This window comes from Phalacrocorax carbo, chromosome 6, assembly GCF_963921805.1.
Source record: "Phalacrocorax carbo chromosome 6, bPhaCar2.1, whole genome shotgun sequence".
Classification (NCBI taxonomy): domain Eukaryota; kingdom Metazoa; phylum Chordata; class Aves; order Suliformes; family Phalacrocoracidae; genus Phalacrocorax; species Phalacrocorax carbo.
In genome coordinates this window covers 8089147-8115163 of record NC_087518.1, presented here as the reverse complement: position 1 = coordinate 8115163, position 26017 = coordinate 8089147, and the positions used below count along the sequence as shown (strand labels likewise).

The window sequence follows — 26017 nt, the reverse complement described above, 5'->3', positions numbered from 1 at the left end:
ATTTGCAGGCTTCTTTTTTTGAGAAAGCTCTCACTTCTTTCATCTCAGGAAACACACAAGCATTTGAACTTAATGGCCATGAAAATTTTGTGGCCAGAAGCGTATACACGGTTAAGAACTTGATGTTACATTGCCTAAGCACCTCTGAGTCCCAAAGACAGACAAGTGGCGCTCGCAGGCATCACTGGCTTTACTTCATTTTATTTTTTACCAGCTCTTCTTTTGTTTCAGTTTGCTCTTTTTTTAATTTTTTATATATTTCCAGTGGCGCAGAAAGCTTCTATGCATCCCCAAAAGAAGCCTGGTTTTGGTGTGAGAATATACAGCAGGACTGTCCTTTTTAATTTTAGCTTTAACAACAACAGTCAGATTTCCAAAGCTCCATCTACAACACAATATTCTGCCAAATAAATGTATTTTTCCCCTTCCTTCTAAAGGCAGCACCATAAAAGCTTCACTTCAATAATTACATAGTGATTTTCATCCATCGATCCCAAGGAGCTTTAAAAAGGAGCATATCATTAGCCTCAACTTACGATGGGAGAAAATAAGGCAGAGAGTGACGCACTGGACAAGGGGCGATGGGCACAAGTTGGAGCCAGGAAGTTCCAGCTAAACATGAGAAAAAACTCCGTTCCTGTGCGGGTGCCCGAGCAGTGGCACGGGCTGCCCAGGGAGGCTGTGGAGTCCCTTCCCTGGAGACATTCACACCCGCCTGGACGCGTTCCTGTGCCCCTGCTCTGGGTGTGCCTGCTTAAGCAGGGGGTTGGATGAGATGATCTCCAGAGGTCCCTGCCAACCCCCACGATTCTGTGATTCTGTGAATTCTCACCATTATTTGGATTTGGGGGGGGAGGCATGAAGAACTCTAATGAAACTCTGACCCTTCAGTACCACATCTTCTACATAATGCTGAATAATGGCAGTTTTTGCTCCAAAGAGCAGTCAATAATGGTGCAGCTCCACAGCAGCACAAGCAAATCCAAGACCCAAGCCCTATCCCACCTCCTGCCCATTCACTCTTGCTCCCTTCCTTGCAGCAGCTGGGCCGTTCCAGAAAAAAAAACAGCAAAAAAAAAATAGCAGGTAGCTGTTCTGCAGCCAGTTTAGCAGCAGCTGTGAGTGCCCTGTGCAGGACTGGGGAAGAGCCCAGCCCTGCTCTCGCAGCCGGCTCCCAGCACCCCACGCACCCGCTGCAGGTACTTGCAGGGCATCTCCACCACGGTCAGACCTGGGTTTTGTGGGCTGGCATGCCACCCTGTGCCCTTCCCCACTGCCCAGGGGACACAGCTGCCTTGCTGGTCATCATAGCCTGATGCACTGGAAACTCAAAAAGCCTACTAAAGAATGGACTGATGGGAGCTGGGCAAAAACCTGCCTTTAGTACTGCCTTTTTTCTCCTTCAGTCTTCCTGTCTTTTGAGGAAGATAACAGATCAGCAATTAAAGAAACCAAGCAGTGCCTGTGCAGTAGGCAACGTCTATACATAACTTGCTACGGTCATTGTTACTGTAGGTCAGCTGCAGAATGCCGAAAAAGTTAGACTCATAAATTTAATATCAGGTGGCATTTAAGCTGCTGACAACCTATTAAGCCCACTGTGCTGTAGGATGCTGGCACTTAATTATCGAGATGGTATCGGACCTCATAGTCGGCGTAGTGTGGTACATACTGGCTTGCAAGCAGAGCCCAAGAAACCTTTTTTAATAAAACTTTAAGTTAGAGAAGCTTTGAACACAGGAGCTGTTTTAGTCCTACTGCTGCAGAGTTTGGGCAGTCTGTAGGCTGTGTCAAACAGCAGTAGAGACCAAAGGAGCAGCCACACCAGCTCCTACAGCATTTTTCCAGAAAGCAAGATTATTTCTTGCTGTTGCTTCATGTAACATTTTGAAATTTATCTCTCCCCCCCCCCCGCCTTTTTCTTGAAACACAGCCAACACCTAACAAAACAACTCTTCAGAGGGCAAAAATAATTCTCAGGATTGAGATAAACTGTAGAAGGATATGCAAAAGATCAATCACTGCACCCAGCCATAACACTCTCCTCTTAATAGAGGTTGTGGTATCTTAGGACAGATAATTTTCTCCCTTTTTTTGGAGATAGATAAGCCAGCAGAATGCAGAGATGAACGTAGCCAGTGGCAAAGACAGGAAGTTCCCAGAGAATACACAGCTAGGAGATATCCCCCATCAGCCTACACCAATACCTGTTGGCCCATTGCAAAGCTCCGGTCCAGACCACCAGCTCACACTGCACGCTGCCAACCCTCACTGCCACAGTTCTCAATGCATAAAGATGGGATTTGGCAGACTTGACTGGTACAAATCACAGAACCAGGACTGGCAGTCTCTAAGCATCTCTGTTGCTTATTGCCTAGATGCGTCAGAATAAAACCATACATAGTCAAACAGGGAGAAGGCATATGCGTCAAGGGAGAAAAACCAGAAGGTTTTAACTCAATCATGCTTTCTATTTCAGTGAAAAGGACAGACCACAGGTTCTTGAAGTACAGTAAAGACTCTCTGTAGGGAGAGGTTCAAGTACCGATGGGACAGTCAGCAATATAAAATAACTAGACTCCAAAAATTAAGAGTGTCAGGCTCATTTGAATGTGTATTTGCAAAATGCACTTAAAATAAGGAACTCCTGAGGGAAAGCTATCAAAAAATAATGTAATTAGATATGAGGTCAGGAACAACATCAAAGGAGTTTAAGATTTCTTCTACCCCACCCAAGAATATCCAAGGAATATAGTTTCAAAGCCCAAGGCACAAGTGCAATTGTTTGTTCAGGTGCTGGTCACATCCCATTATTTCTGTTGCTGTAACAGTATTGCAAACCTCAAGCAGCACCAGCAAGGGCAGCTGCCTACCACCATATGGTGAATAGAAATATTTATTTGCCTTTAAAACCCTTCTCAGGTTAGAGACAGGTGACCACAAGAAATCAAGTTACCACCAGCCATGCAACAGCATCAGAGTGCCCTGGTACTCAAGTAGAGTATGAACTTTTAAATAGCAAAAAAGTTTAAGACTTTAAACTAACTCAATTCAGTTTGCGTTTGCTCAGGGCAAGTAGTGCATATATGGGTAACTACAGCAGCTCAGCTGATGAGCAGAAGCTCATTAAACCATGCCAGCCCAAGCAACTGTGCTGTGCAAAGACACCCTTATTTTATGCCACCGTTTGTTTTGGTAAACTCATTCTGTATCAGAAGTGTTGATGTTTGGAACATTGGAGGAGACAGAAGACCAAATTTGTAAAGCTCTGTGAATATGGAGAGAAACTGAGTAAATTTGACACACTGGTAAAGGGAGAAAAGGGATCAGAGAACAGTTACCGTAAAACCTCATTATGAAAGCACCCAAGAGAGCCATCGGTTTGCACTATTACTATATAAAGACTTTTTGTTATAATGGGGATATCTGAAATAGTGCTTAGTGCAGTGGGACACGCTTTAACTTCACAAAGAATGTTACAACAGGCAACTATTTAATAAGGCTGCTAGAGGATCAGGTCAGCAGGTAATTCACCAGGAGTGAGACACTTTTAAATATTTTACTAAAAGAACACACTGAGATAATAACATCTCATTTACCAGCTTGCCCTTCAAGATGATATAACCGTAGTATCCCCTTTACAGTGAAGCAGACCTTTTATTAGAGAAAGGCCCTTCAATTTGAAGATCTCCCCATGGTTACAGTGTGCCATTTTGCAGATAGAGATGCAAAGAGTTCTACATATAAAAGCAACATTTGGGTGGCATTAAAATCTCTGCTTGCTTAAAAATTTAAGCAACAGCTGAAAAGCCTGTTTCACACACCGCGTTATAAGCTTCTGCTTTCAGTGACTCCCATTTCAAAGTTTCCCAAACTTTAAATACTGTGGATGAAATCTCCCATAGTTTTTTTCTGCCCCTCCCTAACAGTTGGCTCTCAGTTTTGGGAGGAAGGTAGAACTTTGAAATTTTGGGGTGTTCCCCCCCCAACCCGCATTTTCAAAAAGCCTACAACATTACACAGAAAAAAATGCCTGCTAAAATACAGTCTTCCAAATTAATAACTTCTGAGCTACAAACATTGGCCAGGTTGCTTGAACAGTTTTTGTTTCTTTGTCCAAGCAAATATTTCTCAAGAATTCTTCCATCCTGATGTTAGACATTCTCATTTCTCTTATAAACCCCATTTCTCACGTCACTTAGTGTGTAGCAGAGAATATCACATGAGGCAGAGTGTTACCAGAAGGAGAAAGCAAGTTTGAGCATGAGGAAAGCTCTTCTGTTACACATCTATTTGACAAGATGCGCCCAGATAATGGCAGAATATAATGCATAAAATGGTCAAATTATGGCAGCATCAATTCTGAGATTTCCTAATCTTGGAACCCCAAATTCTCCTCAGACCCATGTCCATTCAGGTCTGACCAAGAGGCAGAGTCAGAGCTAGGGAAATGCCTCATAGATGGTGCCCAAGAAGGAATGTCCCAAAATACGAGCCCACAAAAAGACCGCTGTTGGTATAACAAGCTCCCTAATGAAGCTAGTGCCAACTCTTCCATTTCCTCTTACATAGTTTGGAAATTCTGCTCGGCTTGTTAGTCTTTCCTAGGACTCTCCTAAATCCAACATCATACTTTTAATTGTGTCATGGTACATTTCATTATTTTAGTTAGACTGGTGAAGCTCCACAGGCTAGTTTCTCCTCCACCTCCTTTGCAGGGGTCCTGTTTACCCCAGACACTGAAGCAGAAACTCAGCATTGCGATGTTCTGAGTGGACACCTTCATCTGCAGAGAAGAAATGGGTTTTGATTCACCATGCAATGAACTTGCTGATACTGTAGCACAGTGTAGCTCAAAATCAGACTGCACTGTCTTGAAGAAGCACAAGGAAGATGAATAGAGGTCACTAATATTTAGTCACCAAGACCTTTATAAAAGTCAGACTACTTAGACTGCAATGACCCGAAAAGGCCACTGAACTAATAAAACAACAGAATACATGAAATATGAGAAAGAAAAAAAATTGAAAAAAATTGAAAAGGATCTATCCAATCAAATGATGACTAAAGGAGCTGATAAGGGGAATTAAATGCTCTGTGCTGTACCCTAATAACCCAAAGAAAATCTGAAACTTCAAATATGAGAACAGCAGGGCTAAACCTTCATGTGCCCCAAATCACATACAACTAAAGATGAGTTTTGTCTAATGGGTAAGCAGCTGCTTAACAGTGATGATAAAGCTAGCTTAAGTACTCAAATTCCAGCTTCTCTGTGGCTTTCTAGATCCTTTCCAGTTTCCCAGTGGTTTGGCACTGCGAGAATACTTTCTGGGGCATTCATCTCCTTCACAAAACATCATCTCATCAGCAGGTAATGTGCGACATCCTCGCTGGCAGTCCCAGGAGTGAAGGGAAGGATTTAATGAGCACAGACTCTGAATCACTTCCTGATTAGGACTCAAAATGAGTTGACTTCATCTTCAAAAAAGAAAAAAAATTTAAAGTCTTTGTGTAGAAAAGGCAAAGGACAGTTTTAGCTCATGCATCTGAATGTGGTAGATACTTGATTTCCCTTAAGAGTTTAGGGTGACAGATTATCACATATTAAAATATTGTCTTGTCAACACCAGGACACCAGCACTAGTTAACTAAACTACATTCAAAACACACCTTTAAGCAACCATCACTGTATCACTGTGCAGGTAGCTTGCACTGCTATAGCCTATGCCCAGCCTCTGCTAAAGAAAAGGGCTTGGGTTCCTCTGGCAGCCCAAGCCTCAGGGGATGTCTCAAGCCTCAGGCTCTTTCTGTGGTCCATGTAAGCAAGAGAGGAAGAAGAGAAGTTTTTTTCTGCCAGCTACTTGCCCACCTTTATCAAGGGCTTGCATTCTGGTGCGGAATTGTTAGCACACCATCAAAGAAATGACACACTATTAATCACCACCTCAGTGCTGACAAAGCATGCATTTCCAATAGCACCTTCTACACGACTGTTATTCAGCCTGCTCCCCATTCATTTAAACTAATGGAAAAAATCAACACCAGAGCATTCTCAGTGCTAGCAATAAACCTACTAAAGGCTTCTGGTAAAACCTGTACCCAAAGAGGGTGCAAACAGGGGAGAAGCGAGCAGCAATTTCACTTTTTTTTCCAACATATTGTGATTTCAGTAACAGTGCTCTTCAGAGCTTTTACCTTTCTGTGTGCCTGATCCTCAACATATCTTCAAATGCATTAAAAGGAAAGTTGTATCCTAACGAAAACAAACACAGAAAAAACCCAAAACCAAATCTAAATTTCCAGTCTACAATGGATCAAGCATTTCTTCAGGCAAATGAAGAACGCGGTAACACTGCTCATTCCAGGTGGGACACTACCTCTGTTTGGGTAGGGAAAACAAGAAGCTACTTTTCAATACAGTAAGTGACATCCACAGCCATATTCCAGTTGCTGACAGGACTACGTTATTCATCTAGTGGGTTTTTTTCCCCATTTCAATACTGAAATTTTTCAAGAAAATATGTAATGAAGCCATTCAGACACAGCTCACTTAGGCTGACTTTACACTTGATTTTGTTGGAAATTTTGCCTCATTGGCCTCAAACTGCTGGGTCAACTATTTTTCTTCTTGGATTTCATTTCCTTAATGAATCCTTTGAAAGCCTATTTAAAAGAAAAAAAAAATTCCATCTCTTCCAAGGAAAGGTGTGGGTAATTATGCCATCTTACATCAACTAAATATTAGGTAATTTTTAAGAAAAGGTTTTGCTTAAGTTACTGTGGACATTTTGTTGTTCGCAGTTAAATGCAAGAGTGAGCATTCATGTTATACACAAGTGCCAAATATATATATCCCACACAACCATGTCAATATAGAGGATACTGGTATTAAAATATTTTATGCAAGTGTTCCAATCTTACTATAAGGACATACAATGTCTGTCCCATGGGTGAAATCAGTGGGGCTGGGGAAAATCAACCCAAGGTTAAACTATCTCCCTTCCTTACATCAGCTTTTCTACTAGACCTGAATAATGGTCAAGTAGTAATTTTGAAGTGTTACTAACTGTCCGAAAGGAAAAGTTTTTTCCACCAGAAAGGGACAGATTTTGACAAAGCACATCTCCCACAGGTAGGTCCACTTTGAAATAAAAAAATATATATATAAACATAAAGAAATAAAAATCCACGATCCTCCCTGCATTTCACTGTGCAAGGAAAGACTAGGAAAATCCAATAACTTTATTTTAAGGGAGCAATATTAACTATAGCCATCACTGCCACCTTCATCCGAAATTAATGAGAAGTTGTGATAGAAATTCTGTCAAATCTATACGAATTTGGAAACTTGCTTTAAACATGTCTTTTCTTCCAGATTTGACTACAGCTGAGATCCCTGAATACATCCTGGACAGGGTCAGAGCCGGGGCATGCCTTTACATAGAGCACAACAGATTAAGGATATTTTTCCTACTTCTCCAGGTTTTGTTTTTCAAGTAGAAGAAACACAACTCTTATACTTAAGAAGGAGAAAAAGGAACAGTAGAACATTTGATCTGTTATCTTCTAGTAGTCAGCTGGAATTCTACTGGATATCATCAAGGGGAAGGGGGAAAGAATCTTACTCATGTATGCAGAACAGCAACAACAGCTCAGGATTAGCTGCAGACAGAAAGACCATATAGGATTAACCCAGTGAACCAGTCATCATGCTTACCAGAATATTCAACAGCAAAATATTCAGAGGATTTCAGGACAGGATTTAGCAGAATTTGACTGAAAATAGCACCACATTTTGAAAAAGCTTTATTGAATACCACAGCAGCCAGTGTCTCTGGACCAAAATGACTTAATTGTGCATTAATTTCAGAAGCATTTCTTGCATAACCATATAAAGAATCAGTGCACTGGAAGGGATGGAAAGCTGTCAGAAAGGCATCTAGACACAAGCTTCAAACCGCAGGCAAGAGCCTCACCTGCAGCATATGAACTTTTAAATGACTGAAACGCAGGGTAAGTATTATTACTGTCAGATACAAAGTCAAGAGCCCAGCACCATTTAATCAGCTTCTGCTGCTGAATTAACGGCTTTCACTGTCGCTTTTTTCTTTCCGCAACACTCTGCTATGACAGCCTTACTTGTGCTAGGGGTTGTCAATAATGGCAAAAGGGATACTCTAAGCTTCAAATTGCAGGTTGGATTACCTGCATTAGAAAAGTATATAAAAAAGAAATTCAACTGGAAACAGCCTACTGCTGTTATGGCAAAACCTGGCTCTGCAACACTTCAACAGCAAGGAGCTGAAGTGCTTCTGGAGCATCTGCCGGTGCTCTTTCTCACCAGCTCTGTAGCAGTTTCCCAAAAGGATGTGAAGCATCATTCTTGGATCAACACTGATCCATCGCTGCTTCCATCTGACAGGAGCTAGCAGTAGGCAATGTCGAGTGGAAACAAGCTGGCACGGGAGAAAACACTCCCTGCTCTTCTGCACCACTGAGCGAACCCTTGCTCTCTCCAGAGCAAAGTTACTCCTCGGTATAATTTCCCACATTGCACGAGGAGCCACGCATCAACGAGCAACAGGTTCACAATCTGGCCCTTTACTGAGCCAGATCCTGTAACAGAAAAGCCATTCGCAGCAGACCACAGCCTCCTGGACTGAGCTAGACCTTGCATTCTGCTTATTTTTTCTTGTGCACTGCAGAGTAGAAAACAAGCATCATTAACCATGTAAAGCTCAACTGCTGAACTTGGTAGTTCAATTTTAAAATGAGCTCCATAGATTCATGCCATGTAAATGTGTTAGAAGTCTTATTAATCATCTGAGCGTGCACTGCCTTAAATTTGGATCCCTTTTGGCTGCTAATTCCAGCCGCTACACTTGTAAACCATTCCCATTTACATGCACACAGACTGATACCCGAGCAGCTAAAGCATGAAAAGGACAGTGAATAGATAGCAACTGATAACGCTGTTGATGTTAGACGATACTGTAACCTACTCCAGCACATGCTCAGCAGTGGTGGCTGGAAAGCACTCTACAAGTGCTACCGGCAACCCCACATAGTCGCTCTCACAGCTGGCCGTTCGGGAACTGCCTTTATTAATCTGCAGTCTGGGCCAACCTTTGAATAGACACACAAGCTTGTCCATATCGCAGACTCTAGATTTGTTTTTCTAAACTCGTGTTGGCAGTTTACACAGCAGTAAACGATTGAAGGTGCACAAGGACTAAATCCTAGTTCATGGTCAACTTGGTCATTCATCCACAGACAAGGGATATGTGGAAAGGCAGCCGCAATATGTGAAGCTGCTGCAGCCACTGGCCGTGCTTTACCTGTCCTGTGGGCAAATGAAGCTCACCACTCTTTATCACTATTAACAGACTGATATGTAAAAAGAAATAAATAAAATAATACAAGCCTTGCCTGCAAATTCCTATGAAACTCCTGGGAAAAAAACAGACACCCTTCCCAATGCAGCAGCGGGCACAGAACACGAGCTAAGTTAGCTCGAAAGGCAAATATTCCATTTTCACTGAGAGATGCAGTGTGCCATAATACGAATAAGGAACAAAGACCCCTTTCATTCTGCTGACAAATACAGTACAGCATGTCACAAATCACAAGGGGAGCAGACAACACAATGGCAGCAATTAAATGGGTGTCTTGTTATTAAGAAATACATATAATAATGACAGACTGTGTACACTCCTCCCCCCCAAGCCTTTAAGAATTACACTGGCTAACATGGCTGCATTTAGGGATGTTACTTCTGTTACACAGAAAACTATCTTAAGGAGGGTTATATCCAGCCAGTGCAGCAGGATACGTGCAAATGCAGAAACAGATATCTGGTTTGGTTTTATACATGTTGTACACCTTGTTTATTGCGATTCATACACAGCTTCTGCAACTCATTCACAATTGATGTATTTCTGGAGAAGGTGAAAAAAAAATATGCCTTTTTTAACTCTCTGACTGCTGAATTTCAACCGAGACACCATCTCTGCCTGCTCCCTCCTAGCCCTCTGCCCTGGTGACCCAGCCTGCTCTCCAGAGATTCACTTCCCAGCCTTCACACCTGCTTAGTTTAGGGGACGTTTTGCAGAAAAAAGGACGCTCCTGGCCCTGCTATGCCTTTAAGACGTGACCAGCCTCCCTGAGCCCGTCCCTCCTTGCTTGCCAGAGGCAGCACAGGGGACCGCGGCCCCGCTCAGCTCACAGGGGCCGGCACCTTCTCCCACGGCGCGACCCCAGGAGCGGAAACGCGCGCCCGTTCTCGCCTCCGCTTTCCTGCCGGCATGCGCGGCCGTCTGGGAGGCAGCTACAGTGCATCCCTCGGGAGGTCTCCTTCCTGCCCCCTCCTCGGCTGAGCCCCGGGAGAACAATGCGGGGACAGACATTTAGCAACACCTGCTGTACCGCATTAATATGCACAGGGATGTATTGATGGTTTTTCCCATCCAACACTAAGACTGCATTGTTCGGGACGATCCATCAGTGGATCGCTTCCCCCCCCACGCCGGCCCCACAAGCCCCCTTCTGACATGTCCCCTTGTCTCCCAGCCCGGGCTGACGACCACGTTTAGGAATGCACTTCATTAAATCGGAGCTGCCCCATTCCAACCTGCAATGCGGAGGCAGTACAAAGCAAGCGCCACGCTTCCTCCCGCATTTCTTTCAAAAGCCCCATTGTTCGGCAGGCATCTGGTCCTGATCTCAGCCTATTCGTGCCCATTGACCCTGCTTTTCGCAGCGCACCCGCTCGCCAACGGGCCTCACGTAAAGCCTGCTTGATGAATTAAAAAGTAGCACTAGCCATCTGTCCTCCCAGGCTGGGCTAAGGCTGTGCAGCTCCGCTCCGCAGCTCCCTCCCCAACCCCACAGCCTCCCCTGCCTCCCGCTAAAACCCCCTCTCTCCTTACACGCACAACCTGCAGCTGAGGAACCGCTGGGTTCGCTCAGTAAACACAGACCTAGCTTATCACATTTGCTGCTTTTCATCTCTTACATTAGCATCTAGGAAAGAAAAAGAATACAACAGAACATTCTCACTTGCCTGAGTCCTTCGAAATTCAAGCACAAATACAAGATTAATCCTTCCTTTGTGAGGTCTTGTCTTTAAGTCGTGGTATGTAATGATCCTCAGCACTGCAGCAGAGGGGAATAAAAAATGCAGGGATCATAAGCAGGGGGAGGACAGGGCTTACTTACATCAGGGTTTCTGCCACATGACAATAGGTTTGAGAGGGAAGAATAAGCTGGCAGCAGCAGCTGACAGTGCAAAAGGGAGAATGCAGAAGCCTGCCTTTTATATTATTGGTGACATTTCTAACACATGACAACAATTTCCATCTGTATTTAAGCTGGGAGTGTGAGGAAAAGAGCATTACATCACGACTCCTCTATTCCTAGGGGCTGTGGAATATGTAGGCCAGAGGGATTAAAAAGCACCTGTGTATGCTGGAGATCTGAAATACCACGAGGCAGATTTTTCCTCCCCTCTCTCCTTTCTCCCTCACCCTTTTTATTTATCTATCACCTTCACTGAGCTGCTGTTTGAGAATCTGCCCAGGGAAGTGCAAAATGGTATTGTCCTAGTTTGCAAGGCACGAGAATGGGAGAACTATGTGAATATGTATTTCTAGCTCTGTCTCTCCATAGGAGATACAGCACTCGTTTTTGCAAGCAATCAAACAGAATACAGAGCATCTTTCTGTTTTCTGCTGTGCTTGTCCCAAGGGCTTTGAGTTTCTCTTAAAGTACCGTCATCTTCCTTTTAAACCTGCAGGGAATTTCAGAGACAGTAGCAATGACTTTTTTTTCCCCTTTCTTTTACAGCCAACACATGCCTGTATCTTTTTAAAAGTAAACATCAAGAACAGGGGGCAAAGATATTTAGGAAAAAGCACTTGACTGCTTCTGAGCCAGCAGGTGTCTGTCTTGGACGCTTTCCACATACCTCACAGGACAGGATTGCTTAGATGCAGTACTGAAGTCCCAGGGGACTCCAGCAGCGCAAGGAAACCTGCTCCCCCGCAGCTCAATGGCTGCTTCGCCGGGGCTTGCACAGCTCCACTGAAGCAGGCAGGGAAGTGCAGACCCCGAGGACCTGGTGGGGTGGGCACAGTGTGCTGCGGGGCCACCCCTGGTCACCTGCTCCCACAGACCGGGGCGCAGGCATGGCGGGGGCAGCACCCTCCGCTGCTGCTCTAACAACTAGGTATTTTGAACCACACCAGCTAACAGCCATCGCTTGCAAAGCAGCTCGATACAGGTGTGGACACAGGCAAGAGCTCACAAGTTTACACCACGTGTATGTATGTGAGGTCCAGGCAACGTAAGGAAAAAACATCATCTCTGTGTTCCACTACCAAACCCAAGAGCGCAAATACAGTGACTGCTCTTGCTGAAGTACCCAATCCCCATAAGTGTTTGAACTGGGTAGGGGCAAAATGTCACCAAGAGGTAGCAAGCCTTATATTACCTTTAAAAGAGAAATAGCCACACACGAACAGGAGAATGGCCTGATGATAAATATATAAACAGTCTTAATTTTACAGGACATAAATATTTTAATGAAAACACCATCTGGCCCAAGGCACTGGCTCTTGTTTAAAAAGAAAAGATAAAATCCTCTGCTCAGGATTCACCTTCCTGGTTCTTTCAACAACAGCCTCATTGAGTCTTAGGCTGTTTTTTGGGTATGTGTCCAGTCAGCTCACAGACCCCATAGGAAGTCCAAAGCCTGTGATAATGATGGGTTTAGAGTACTGGCTACAGTACATTTGAAAACCATGATATGAAAATAAATAACTTAATTCTTCATCCCTATTCTTCTCGTCTGCAAACTCTCTCACCAGATGATACTCCAGTGAGGTAGCACCTAAATGGGACATTCCAGAAAAAAAGCCTCTTTATTAAAAAAAGAAATGGAGCGTTTGACTTTATATTTATTCAGAGATGCAGCTCCCCAATCATTTATGAAAACTCTTTCATAAGATTTAGAAGGGGAGAAAAAGGAAACAATGAAATGACTTATTTTTAATCTGGGGTTTAAAGGCTTTTTCTCTTTCCAAAAAAAAAAAAAGTCCCACACACAAAGAAAGAAATTCAATGCAAACCTCTGTTTCCCTATCATGAAAGCCCCTTCGAGCACCAGAGTAATCAATTTCTCAGAGCTTGTGTGGTCTACAGCAAAAGCCAAAGAAGGTATTTAAGTTTATACAGCCTTCAGCATTTTGATGGCTTGCTTTTGAAATATGACATGTTTAAATTTTATATCTTTTTTATAGTTAGTTATGTTTTAAGAAAATGGTTGCTGTCAGTAGAAAAAAGATAGAAACAAAGGAGAATACATGAAATTCAACCTGTTTTAAAATGCTTGCCCATTCTAAAATCAGAGTAATTCAAAGTTGCACCATGAAAACTGTTACAATCATAATTATATCACCTTTCATGATATTATACCCAGTCTCATTTTGGCATCAAACACTTTGGCTCATACTAACAAAGAAAAATATTGAACACAAGTGGTGCTCCAATGCCAAGCACCTCCAGATAAGTATCCACAAAAATTTACAGGAAGAGTAAAGCAAATACTTTTGTCAGATGTGAGAGAACTCTCTACCTTTTCTTGAGCAGACAGTCAAAGGCAAACCATAAATCATTTCAGGATGGGGAAAGGAGTCTTTGTCCTTACAGTAACCCCAACTTCCCACCATGAAAGAAGACCATCTTGAGACAAGATTTTACAGCTGGGATTTAACTCACAGGGTGGAAGAAGTGTGAGATAGAGCACTCTTGTAGGTAGGAACAAACTTCTCCAACAGTCTTCTCAATCTTTCATCAGTACATTTTGGATCCAATTCACTTACCATGTGGGAACAGCAAATGGGGAACAAACTGTGAATTCAAATAACTGTAAACTCAGCAAGATGTGGAAATAAAACACAGATGGTGCACTTCAGATTAAGGGTCAGCATTTCAGCATCGCTTTCCACTTTTACATTGTGATAGGTGATGTATAACAACCACCTTCCTCCTCGAGACAGCGCTCTAATTAAACCATGACTCACTTAAGAAAACAAGGAGGCAAGTGATACCTCCATGGAAGCCTCCCTGCCAGTCCTGAGAAGCTAAGGTTACTTTGTTAAGCTGCGGCTCATGGTTTTGCTGCTTGAGGATTAACGTTTGGGAGCAGAAGCTGTCTCTGCTGGACAGACACAACCAAAAAAAGTTTCTTCAGCTTTTCCAGCTTCCAGGCACGCTGTGGCAGGGCTGCTCTGCCTGGCAAGGCTGTGCCCAGCACCAATCACAGCCCCTGCACCCTCGTGGTCCCCTTTTCACCACCTACATCTCCAGCAAGATTTTAAAGAGGCTGCTCTGATACCTCTTTGCAAAGGCCAAGAACCCAAACACTGCTACCAGTATTACCCTCTACCAACCCTTACAAAGTGCCTTGTACTAAAACACCTCTGGAGGTCTGCATCATGCTTACCTGAACACTGGGTTAACTTTATTCTCTGAAACTGATTTTGTTCTAAATCCCAGGAATGGAATTTAGGGTGACTTTATGCTTGCTGTGAAGTTGTAACTGCATGCCCAGGGCCCTCTAAGGAAGGGTCTGCTTGCAAGCAAGTTCAAAGAAAAAATAAAGCAGTAAGTACAGATTAGATGACAGAAGAACAATAAATCCATAGAGCTTGAAATGCCAGATAGAGAGGAGCAGTAGTGATTTTAAGGTGACTATTACATTAAAAATATGCTGGAGATTGTTTGTCAGATCAGAGTTAATGAAGGAGAAATCTAATAGTACTATAATATTAAATTTACCATTTTAATGGCATCATCAATGTTCTATAATGTGGGCAATTTACAGAATGTCCGTCAATGTGATTCTCATGTGTGGTTAGTTACACAGGAGCAGCACTATTGCATCTCATCAGCCATTCCCTTCTAAAAAACACTGGGTGTTTTGCAGAGGATTGCAGAAGGCTAAGTGAGATGGCAAACTATATATTTAAAATTATGGGAATGCAAAAATGGGAAAGATATTTATGAACATTATGGGATGTTTACATTCCTGAAAGGACTGGATCCAGCTCTGCCCCATTGTCAGGTCCAGCCTTCCTACTTCTGCGCTGCCGTTTAGTGTCCTGTTGGGTTCTCCTCAGCTCTCTTGCACGTCTTGCAACACCTACTGATTTTCTCAAAACCTTACATACCTGGATTTAGGAGAGCTGAAAATAACCTCCCTATTCAAGTACATTTTCAGCTCTCATGTATTAGGCCTCTCTGAACAAAGCAAAACACCAAAAAAGCCACACCCTGGAAAAACATGAAAGGTGTCAGTAAGGGCTCAGAAACTACCAGGTTTCTGAAGAGTCAAAATATCCACTTTCAAGATTTTGGTTATTAATTCAAGAACTGTGAACAGTAGGAGATGGTAATGCTGCACTTATAAATATCCATCTCCTCATATATTCAATGAAGAGTTTCCTAAAAGCAGCAGCTTCTTAACCTGGAGTTCCTCCTTCCCCCACCACCTGCCCCAGCCCATCAGTTCTGAGGGACGCCAGTTCAAATTTCTAATACAGCAAAGATTACCTGCATGTTTTTTAGCACATGACAATCTCCCATTAAGTAGCTTTAAATTTGGTAGAAAACCCCATACTTTAGCGGCAGTATTTGAGTTGCCATAATGGTCTGAGATAAGAATGAAGTATCATCTATTTATCTAATAAGCAATACTCTGCTTCTTCCTACAGACCTCCTTTTACCAGCATCAACATTTATCTACTGTTTTTTCCCTTGGTAAGTGAAGCGTTAAACCTGAATTTTAAAGAAAAAGTGCAGGTAGTGAATGAATGATGAAGTATGAAATATAATTCCATGGCAGGTGACACTTCCAAGGGTCTTTGCAGGGTCTTTTTGGACCTGAAGATGGAGAAGAACATCAAGTAGAACTGCTAGATCGCTATTCACCCGATTACTCTGTGATACACATCTCATTTTGAAGATACATTAGCCTTTCAAAGAGCCATTTATTAAACATTTCCATTTAAATAATAATTTTCACAATCCTCCGTGAAACAGATGTATTCCCTCTTAAATCACTAATTAAGAGCAGTCTGGGACGTTACAAAGCCCTTTAAAAGGAATTCAGGGAACTAGCATCCCCCTTAAACAAATCTGTTCTGGCAATGACCCAGGTATCTTGACTTCATAACTCAAAGCTCAAATTATTCAAGAGGACATTATAAAACAAGGATACATCTAGACCTTTATGACTATTAGAAAAGATTTATTTCACCTTCAATAGGGGCAGAACTAGAAATATTTATTCTATTTCTTCTACCTTCTTATTCACTGGGGGTGGGGGAGAAGGAAATCAATGAAGATTAATTTACAGAGTTATTCCTAGCAAAGGTACTGGGTATGACTCTCCCCAAAGAAAACCGGCTAGCAGAATCTAAACAGCTTTATAAATGATTACACGGCTAATCTCCTCTCTGCTGAAATAAAGAGAGAAAGGATTTAGGGGACAAGTACAGCACGCTTTATGTGAAGAAACACGGTAATGTTGAAAAAAAGGATAATTGTTTGAAGACGAAATGTAGCAAGTCTGCATCCCCATCAAACCATCTCCTGATGGCTTGCATCTGCCATTGCCCTCCTGGGGTCAGAGACTGCCGTGGTAGCAATATATGTGACTGGGAATCACACAGCCATTTCCTCCTCCGCAATGCCACTGTTTTTGCCCACGCTACCTTGCAGGTACTGCGCTGGACCAGAATAATATAATGCAAATAGAATTTTCAGGTTTCCTATTTAAGTAATGACATCTCTGACAAAAGAAGCCAGGACTTTTCTAACTGTGAAACCATCACGCAAATCAACACATTCAGGCACAAACATACCTATACAGAGCAACAGGTGCTTTCTAGAGGGAGTTAAACATGAAACACAAATGTGAGCAGAAGAATGGGTTAAAGAATGGCTACACGTTTAATTTTTCCTTATTTTAAACTCTTCCTTTTGACTGAAACACTCATTCTCTTGGCTTGTAGCATAACCAATACGCTGTAAATGGAGAGAGACGTGGTGGTAGTTGAAAAGAAATCAAACTGCCTCGATGAAATCAAAAGCTGAGACACTGCAGCCATCACAAAAGATCTAATCAGGACTCTGGGACATCATATGAAAAACTATGGCAGGACAGAGCCAGTTTGGAAGTAAATAATGTGGGGTAATTAATCTCCAGCCCTTCAACCTCCAAAGAGCAATACCTGCTCTCAGCTCTTATTTGCCCTCTGCTTTCCAAGAGACACACAACCTTAGGAACATTTACGTTTTAAGGCATACGCACAGACGTTGTTTGCACTACCTAAATACCCACTTGCAGATGCTTTACCGTAGTACAAAGCAACAGCAATGAAAAAATGCAAAATTAAGTACACTGGGGGCTAACAAAGAAAACAAAGAAAACTAGCCATGTAATCTCTTCCCACACTTCTTACCCAAATCTCCTTTGGCAAGTGGCATCAGAGAGCCTGTAAGGCTGAGCTTTTCCGCTTTGTACTGTTCTCTGGTGCCTCATGCCATTTCAACTGGGTGTACAGTGAAAAACAGAAAAGCTATTCCTCACAAATGAGTAAGCAGATGGAGCAATATTTGCCATCATAAGTGCTTTTATTTCCAAGTGTAAAAAAACCCAAACCAAAAACAAAACAAGAAGCCTCAAAATAAAAACACCAACAACAAAAACACAAACAACAAAAAAACCAACTACAAACCCACTGGCACAAAATGCACTATTGATCTGCAAGGACAGACCAGATGGAAAAAAAGGTCTGAAGTCTCTTAGATTAAACTGAAATGACTGTGTATAGAAAGGAACTAAGCTACAGAAATATTGGCCCTGTTGCTCAAAACAGGGCATTTTTCTCTCTCAAAGTGCAATCACATCTGGTTCACTAATATGTGAAATAACTGTATCCCTGAAAACAGCAGGGGACTCTGCTACAATTCTGCACTCCCTGGAACACAGCTACAAGGATTTTCTAAACCCACGGGTTGTACTCAGGATACAGTCCCTGCTGAAAATACAGGAAAAAGTATATGTGTGTACTTTAGCTGGCATGGAAAATATGTCTCATATTTTTCAGTGTTAGATTAACTTGCACGCAAATTTTCTTGAGAGAAATTATTTTTACAAACTGCTCATACCTGTATGTTGCAGCCTAGTGATAAGGACATTATTTTAAAAATATTTAAAACTTTTTCCTAACATAAGTCTTGTAAAGCAATTAATTATTTTTTGTCTGTTAGAAAAAAGATCAGTCTGCTGTTCATCACCTTATCAGTGTGGGCCTTCAAATGAATATTTCATGGACACTGCAACTTTTTCTCATTACAAAAGCAGAATTACACTTCTAGGAAGGGAACTGCAACAAAAGGTACTTGGATAATAAATACGGTTGCAGGTCTGGAAAGCTTTTGAGAATTCAAAGAGCATTTGTGTACATAAACTGATGATTTATTGCCTGTGAAGAAAAATAATGTGCACTGTCAGTGATTCTGTTTATCCTTAATAAAAATTAGTAACTAAAAATAACTTCCAAATTGTGACTCAAATATCCCCACATGTAAAAACACATGCATTTCTAACATAAAGGTCTTTCTGCTTCACTTCAACAATTTCTTCCCAGTATACTGATACACTATTCTACTCAATATTCTAAAGAAAAGAACCTTCTGTAAGCTGGTTTGCATATCCCTTCTATCAATTCATTTTGAAGTTCAGAAATACTTATGGGGAACCCAGTGCTCCAGGACTTTAAAAGCTATCCTGGGAAATCACCTATGTCTGAATGTTTGACAGCAGTTTCATCACACCCCGGCCCATTTAGTCTCTCTAGTCCTCCATTAGCTGCAGAGGATGGTGGTTATGCATGTAGCAGCTTATCCGACTCCCGGAGCAACTAAACTACATTTTGGTAGTTCGATTATCCATGAAAACATTTAATCCAGATAATAAGGTTCAGCGTGCTCTTCTACATCCACTTACTAAAGTCTGTCCTATAAATACTGTGAACTTTCCTTGTCCACTATTATTGGTTTTCTCAGAAAGGAGACTTTTCCTTCGCACCAGTACATCACTTGGAATAAAGAAATTTATTCTCAGATTTCCCACTGAAATGTGAGAGAGCTCAGGCCAGCCAGGGGCCTGGGTGCTGCTGTCTTTTTTCTAAGCCTCCTTACAGATCACTCGACACCTACACTATTGATTTTTATCCATTTCTTTCCATTTTGCCTCATGCTCCCCTATAAGACTAACCACAGTAGTTGGAGCTACTGTTCTGTAATTGAAGACAGAGGAACAGATCAAAACTCCAGGAAGGTGAGAGAACAGACAGCAGAAATGAAAGTGGTAAATCTCTAACGTTAACATCTCCAGCCAATTAATCCCAGGGCATGTACTTGTTTTGGGAAAGTGAATCAACTGTTGAATGATGACCTCCTGAGGTTTTAAAAGGCAATTTTGGGAAGAAGAGGAAAAAAAAAAAAAGATTGCCACAGAGTGTCTAGGCTGATATCTAAGACTTAACTTAGGCTAGCCATTACATTGTCCCTGTTTCATCTACCATCAAGAAGACCTTGCACTTTGCAGAGTTTTGCTTCATAAGACTACAGCCTAGCTAAGAAAGGAACTGCAAAGTACCAAAATGAGACAAATGCAGAATATACGTGAATGGGGAGGGTACCTCTGTTACTTCAGTCACGTCTGCAGCAGGTACACTGTTTCAGCAAGTCAAGGTGCAAATACCAGATGCCAGAGCCATAATAGCTGCCTCTGCATGTCACACAGGACTCAAACAGTGGAAAATCAAGTAAATGTGCTCAGAGGGAAAAAAAAAAAAACACATGCTGAGATAAGCTTTTATGGAAATAATATCATCTCTCTGATTCTTCTCGATACACTGTGAAAAGAAAACTGCTGTCAGGTTGTTGAGAATAAGCAACTAGGACAAATGGCCGGTACTGCTTGTTTACTTTAAACAGATGCCCTCTACCATCATTTCAAAATAAGGAAGATAATCCTGTCTGTTCAGCCTTCTGTGACCAGTGGTTTAGACACACTGCTGCACTATAACGTTACAGTAAGTTGCTATCGCACATCTTTCTCAATTAACACTATTACACAAATATACCAAGGTAAGGCTACTTGGAAACACCTATATAATGGATATATTCTTACATGTACTTCCAACTAATCACGTTTTCCACTAGGTAAATCTTCACATATACCAATCCTGTTTGGGGGAGTTCTGCTCCTAAGAAACGCTCTGTGAAACCTGATGCCGAGATGTCAACACACTCTACATCACGGACCCTCAGCCTTTCCCCAGATCAGATGTAATGCAAGTCACATCAACTTCTCTTAGCACAGGTGCGCTCAGACATGCCACAGTGTGCCCCAGCAAGGTGCCCCACACAGTTGGTAAACCTGCCCTTTTGCTCTTAAGAGCTTAGGCTGGCAAAATTAAGCTGGAATAAATTAAATCCACACTAGAAATAAACTGTGGGCAAAGCCTCTGCATCAGTCAAAGCACTTCTGGTACAGTTATGGCCAATCAGTAATCATGCAGTTGTTGCCAATTCACAGTCTACTCCAAGCTCAATGGAGCCATTAACTAGCCCACAAATAGAGCATTATTTCTGGTGATCTTCATTAGGCACATGAGAAAACAGGAAAAATGTGGTGCTTCAAAACAAAACGAGGCAGAGGTGATAGCTTGAGACTGGACCAACATCCTACTAATCTGGATGATCAATTTGAGTTTTTTTTCTAATTTTGACAGTGGATCCTACATGTGAGGAATTAGAATAGTTAATTATCTGAACACACAAGGAGAATAACTTTGTTCAAGTTTAAGGTCCTGATTTTTCTTAAGCAGAAGACAAAAATACTCTAAAAAAAAAGTCTCTGACCCAGCATGTGAAGTTAACAGTAAAATGAGAGTGGCAGGAAGAAAGTAAAGGAAATAACACTCAGTTGGTGCAGCTCAAATAAAAGCTAGTTCAGTGGCTGAGTTGCAATAACTCTTTCCAATATTTGCACATTGTAAATGCATGGCTTCATTAGCACTTATGCACCATCCAAACAGATAAATAAGGTGTCCTGCCTCTCTTCCTTACTCTGACTCGGTCCTAGATTAGGATGCTGAAGTTGTAAATTACAGAGGAGAATGCTTTGGGCCTGTAAATAAACCCGTGGGTTTGGTGTGATAGTAACAGCAAAGCACTCGTGATGGCACGACAACCAAACTTGGAAACCACCTGGAAGCTTGTCACAGCTGTTGTTTACTACAGATCTTTGCAGAAAACAATCAGCTCAATGGGGAGAAGGGAGCTGAGGGTACAAAGATTCGGAGGAAGCATGCTGGGGGTTCAGAGGGCACTGAGGAGCAGGGGAAGACCTCAGCTTGCAAAAATAACCACGTAGTTCATCTACTTCTTTCCATAATAGTTTGCTTTTGGGTCCATTTCAAGGTCTCATTTCTTTATGACAGCTCTCATGTTTAGTTAGGGATGAAGTCCTCTGATCTCTCAGAAAACCGCCTGTGTCACCCATTTAGGCAATGTTCACATCCCCTTTGGGAGCCGACATCACCCCACTCTTGTACCCTCGATTATTCACCAGAAAATAAAGCAAGCTCTTAGTCAACTCTCCTAAAGTAAAAGTCTATATGATGCTCGAGCAATGCGTCATTGTCATATGAAATAACGAGGTCAAGTCAAACTTTTTGCATCTTTCCTCCCCCCTGCTTGACCTCTATCTTCTACGAAAGCTATAGCCATGTATTCACGCAGTTCCCAAGTCAGCCAAGCATGCAACCAGCACGTGGCTGTGTGGAAAACAGAAGCCCTCTGCGTTTTCTCACCACCTGTACCAAATCAGTCAGAGCTGAACCACATGGGATTATTACTACAATTTCTGGGGAAGAACTCTCCTTTCTTTATTTCTCTCCTTTAACCTCTCCTTTCTTCATTTTGCATTTACCAATTATCACTTCATTTAGCCCTATATCAGTACAACAAAAAGCAGCTGTCAGGCCAAGCACGCTCAGTCCAAGCGACCTTGTGTTCTTGTTCATGTTTACCACATAATCAGCAGGGAATTCCATTTTAAAAATACAAGACTTCATAATCCATTAGCACTAGAGATTGGTCCAGGCTCCGGATTTACTGGTCACATGTACCAAGAAATAAAAATATGAGTGTACAGCTAGATTAATATTCAGACCTGTACAGCATCCCAACCCACCATGCGTGCATCAGTCTCATTCAAATTCATATATGAATATTAGCACCATTCTTACAAGCTACCGCTAATACCATCCCCTCAGTACATGAAGAAAAAAATTAAATGGTATGTGCTTTACAACTCAGAATGTATGGGTACACACAATAACTAACGCCACTTCTCAGATTTTCCATTTATTTAATAAACAGAACATAAGTACTGATGTCCTTATTAATACATCGACAACCCATATCTCCCCCAGCTATTTCTAACAGGCAGGAATCACTTTCACTGCTCTTAATTTTATATCAAAAGTCTTTAGCAAGTCCAAGCAGTTTAGCTCACCATCAAGCTCAATAAATCAGAGAAAAGAATCAATTGAAAGCATTTCAAAATGTAACCTCAGTAACACACAAAATGCTTCCACAGAACTTAGGCTCATTTGCTTTATTTGCTGCTTTAGAAGTTGGAACGTAACACATGGGCAGAAGGATGTTAGTTAGCATCACGACACTGCATCTCCCAAGCCTAACATTGCACGTGCGCTCCTAGAAGGCACTCTTCTCACTACGCTTTAAAAACCTGCAGCCTGGCAAGTTAGGTGATTGAAAATGAATCATATTTTATGTTGACAAAATGGAAAATGGAAGTGTTCAATAAAAATAATAATCCATATGTGTTCTTTATGTCCATGCACAGCACTTTAAACATAAGTTGGTCCATGCTTTCCACTGATAAACTGAGAATAAACTCAAGGGTGATATAGAGCATCTACCATTTGAAGAATCAACATTTGTCAGTGTTACCACACAATTTTAACTGTGGTCCTACACAGTTCTCCTGCATCCAACAGTTAGATTGAAAATGGCTATTACTCTATGTACCATAACGTGGTATTTGTTGGCAAATACTGATTTTTGAGTGGCAACATCATTATTCAATATTTATAAGTCTACCAGGATAAACAACCTCTGCTTCCTGTTAAGACAGAAAACTTCGAAATATTTTGCTGCTCATCTCAGTATGCTGTAACTAAGATGTTTACCAGTCCTTATTCCAGCCTGATCTGAAAGGCACACCATTATCCCTACAGATTATCAAAGCTCAAGCAGAAAAACCTTTGCTTTAGAATAGCCTCTCCTGGCAGCTGGGGAATGCCAGAGGTGCAATGAAACTGGATCATTCCTCACTCTTTCTACAACTTCCCCAAATGCCAAGGACAGTCTGAATAAAGATTCTGAACTTCTAAAGATTACACTCTCTGAAATTCTCAGTTTTCCTCCTGGTTGTTTTTCTGAGTGAAAAAGAGCATTTCTTTCTCAGCTTCACTACCTCTTGCCGCTTATCTCCTACTTGAATTGAGGATGACCTTCCAAAAGTGGCAGTTGCCTGCTACAGTGGCACCCAGCCATAAAATGCTGTTCAATTTCACAAGTTAAATAAGCATCAGACATGAAGTTCTGCTATGGAAAAAAAAAAAAAAGAAAAGCAGGTTTTTTATTCATAGGTTTCAAACCAATAAAGGAACATTCACCATAACGATCTTAATGAAGACTATTTCTAAGGTAGGTACTCACGTCACGGCTGCTTTTTAGGGTTTTTTTTCTTCACAGTAAGCATCACAGGCCTGCATCAAACCATCAACTGTTCCAAAAAGGTCATTAAAAAAGCAGAATTTGAGGATGAATTGGTTTCTTTTCCAACCCTGCCTGAACCTTATCTGCTGTCACGCCCAAGCTGAAAACTGAGTCTCGCCTGGAGCCGTGCACGCCACACATGAACGTTGCCTCAAAAAAAAAAGTATGAAATTCTACTAAATTTAATCCACCAGGTCAATGTTTTGTTACTTACAAGGCACAGCATGGCGATAAAGGTTATCTCTAATAGTCTGCTGTAGATCGTGATCCGGCGATCCTTTCTGAAACCTCTGGTTGAGATAATGTCTCAGGTCTTTGTTCAGCCTGCTTCCTGCAAAGAAAAAACAGCTATTTATATATTTCCAAATGCGCACAATTAACATTTCCAATTCAGGCAAATGTTAGACTTCCATTCAGAGTCCCCTAAATTATGGCACGCTGACTTTATGAGCGGAGGCTCATCTTCCTCTACAAATGGCTAATTACCAAAAATAACTTGCTGTAAACAAGAGGTCTCTCTTGTCTCATAATGCATCTTTCTTCCTGTGGTGTTAAACAGATCATCATTCCCCTTTATCACTTATTTGTCTGAGCAAATGGAGAAAGACAGATGATGTGAAAAAGAGGAAAAATAATAAAGGTAGAGTATTGCTTTTGCAACTCACTGGAGGGTGAGCTGGGCAGACAGACAGAAGGCTGCTCCCGTTAGGGGTACTAATACAGCTGAACATGGCACAAAATCAAACAAGTGCTATACTTTGCACTGGTATCTACCCCAGCACACAGAAGTTAGGAAAGAATTGGTTGAAGGAGTTAAGAGTACCTGAAGTCCTTAAACACAACAGAATAATATCCAACACTTTTCACTTAAATCTATTTATTTCCCCATTCAGTTTTGAACACTTTCAGAAGTCTGCGAGAATAACGATAAATGAGTTAAAAACAAAACAAACAAACAAAAACACAGAAAAAGAAACACAGTTGTTAATGCTCGTTAACATTGCCAGTTGCTGAACACCAAATCCTTTCTCGGAGCAGAATATATGAACTGCAGCAACTTAATGAAGTCTCTTCCCAGAAATGAAATCTTTCCAAATCTGGAATAACAGTGACATTAATTTGATGAGCAAAAACAACCCCACAAGACCATACAAAGAACAGGGACAGAAACTCTTCTGTCCTAAAAAAGAAAAGAAAAAAAACACTGGAAAAGCTTCAGAGAAATGCAAGCGGGATGATCCAAGTCTGAAGCAGTTGCCACACAAGTACCAAGAGAGCGGGCTGGGATGCTGCAGCCTGTTGCAGTCATGGGCTTCCAACATGCTCAGAGGGTGGGGGGGACTGGCTGCTCCCTGCCTCTCCCAACACCAGGACTAGGAGATGCCAACAAAAGCTAATGGGAACTTGGTTCAAAACCACGTAACAGCGGCAGTAGGTGGCACAGGCTGTGGCAGATCTCATTGCTGAGGAGCACTGTGGGTGCAACAAGCTCACTGAGGAGCTTCAAGGGGAGGCTGGAAATGCACTTGGAAGACAGACCCATTGGGGGTTGCAAAAGAGGTTGTAGGAAGTCCCTTGAGCTGAAAATGAATTGCTGGTGGCTGGGAGATCTGGGAAAAGGAGCGGGGGAATATCAAATATCTTGTTCTTTTCCTTTCCTTTGCTAGGCATCTTATTTTATGACCACAGCTGGAGCCAGAATGCTGGGCTACATGGACCTGGGGCTGAACCACTGCAGCTGGTTCTACGGTCTTTTATAATTTGCATTATGATATTTTGGATTGGGAATATGTAATGCAGAGTTCATCTCAATACTTGTTCACACTGAACATAGCATCACAGTCACAGGTTCCTGTCTGGAGCCTCTAGGAATCACTGCAGAACAAATCAAGAATAATAATACGGCAATGGAGTGCGGTTGGACAGTGGGTCTGGGAGGCAGCAGTGGTACCAGTCAAATGAGAAAAAGAGTGTAGACCATTAAATGGCCATTGGCAGGAACAGCCTATCTGCCTAATGCAGCCCTGCAACATTTTAACAGAAATGTTAGCTTAAAACCAGAAAA

The 26017-nt window shown here is 41.9% G+C and overlaps 1 protein-coding gene across 27 annotated transcripts in view; it reads right to left on the bottom strand.

The window, feature by feature from the left end:
• Nucleotides 1–26017, bottom strand: part of MAGI1 (membrane associated guanylate kinase, WW and PDZ domain containing 1) — a 360734-nt gene that overhangs the window by 151015 nt on the left and 183702 nt on the right. For all 27 annotated transcript variants that reach the window (XM_064453525.1, XM_064453527.1, XM_064453528.1 and 24 more), the window contains exon 2: nt 24167–24283. In XM_064453525.1, coding sequence (XP_064309595.1) covers nt 24167–24283 — 117 coding nt within the window. The remainder of the gene's footprint in view (nt 1–24166; nt 24284–26017) is intronic.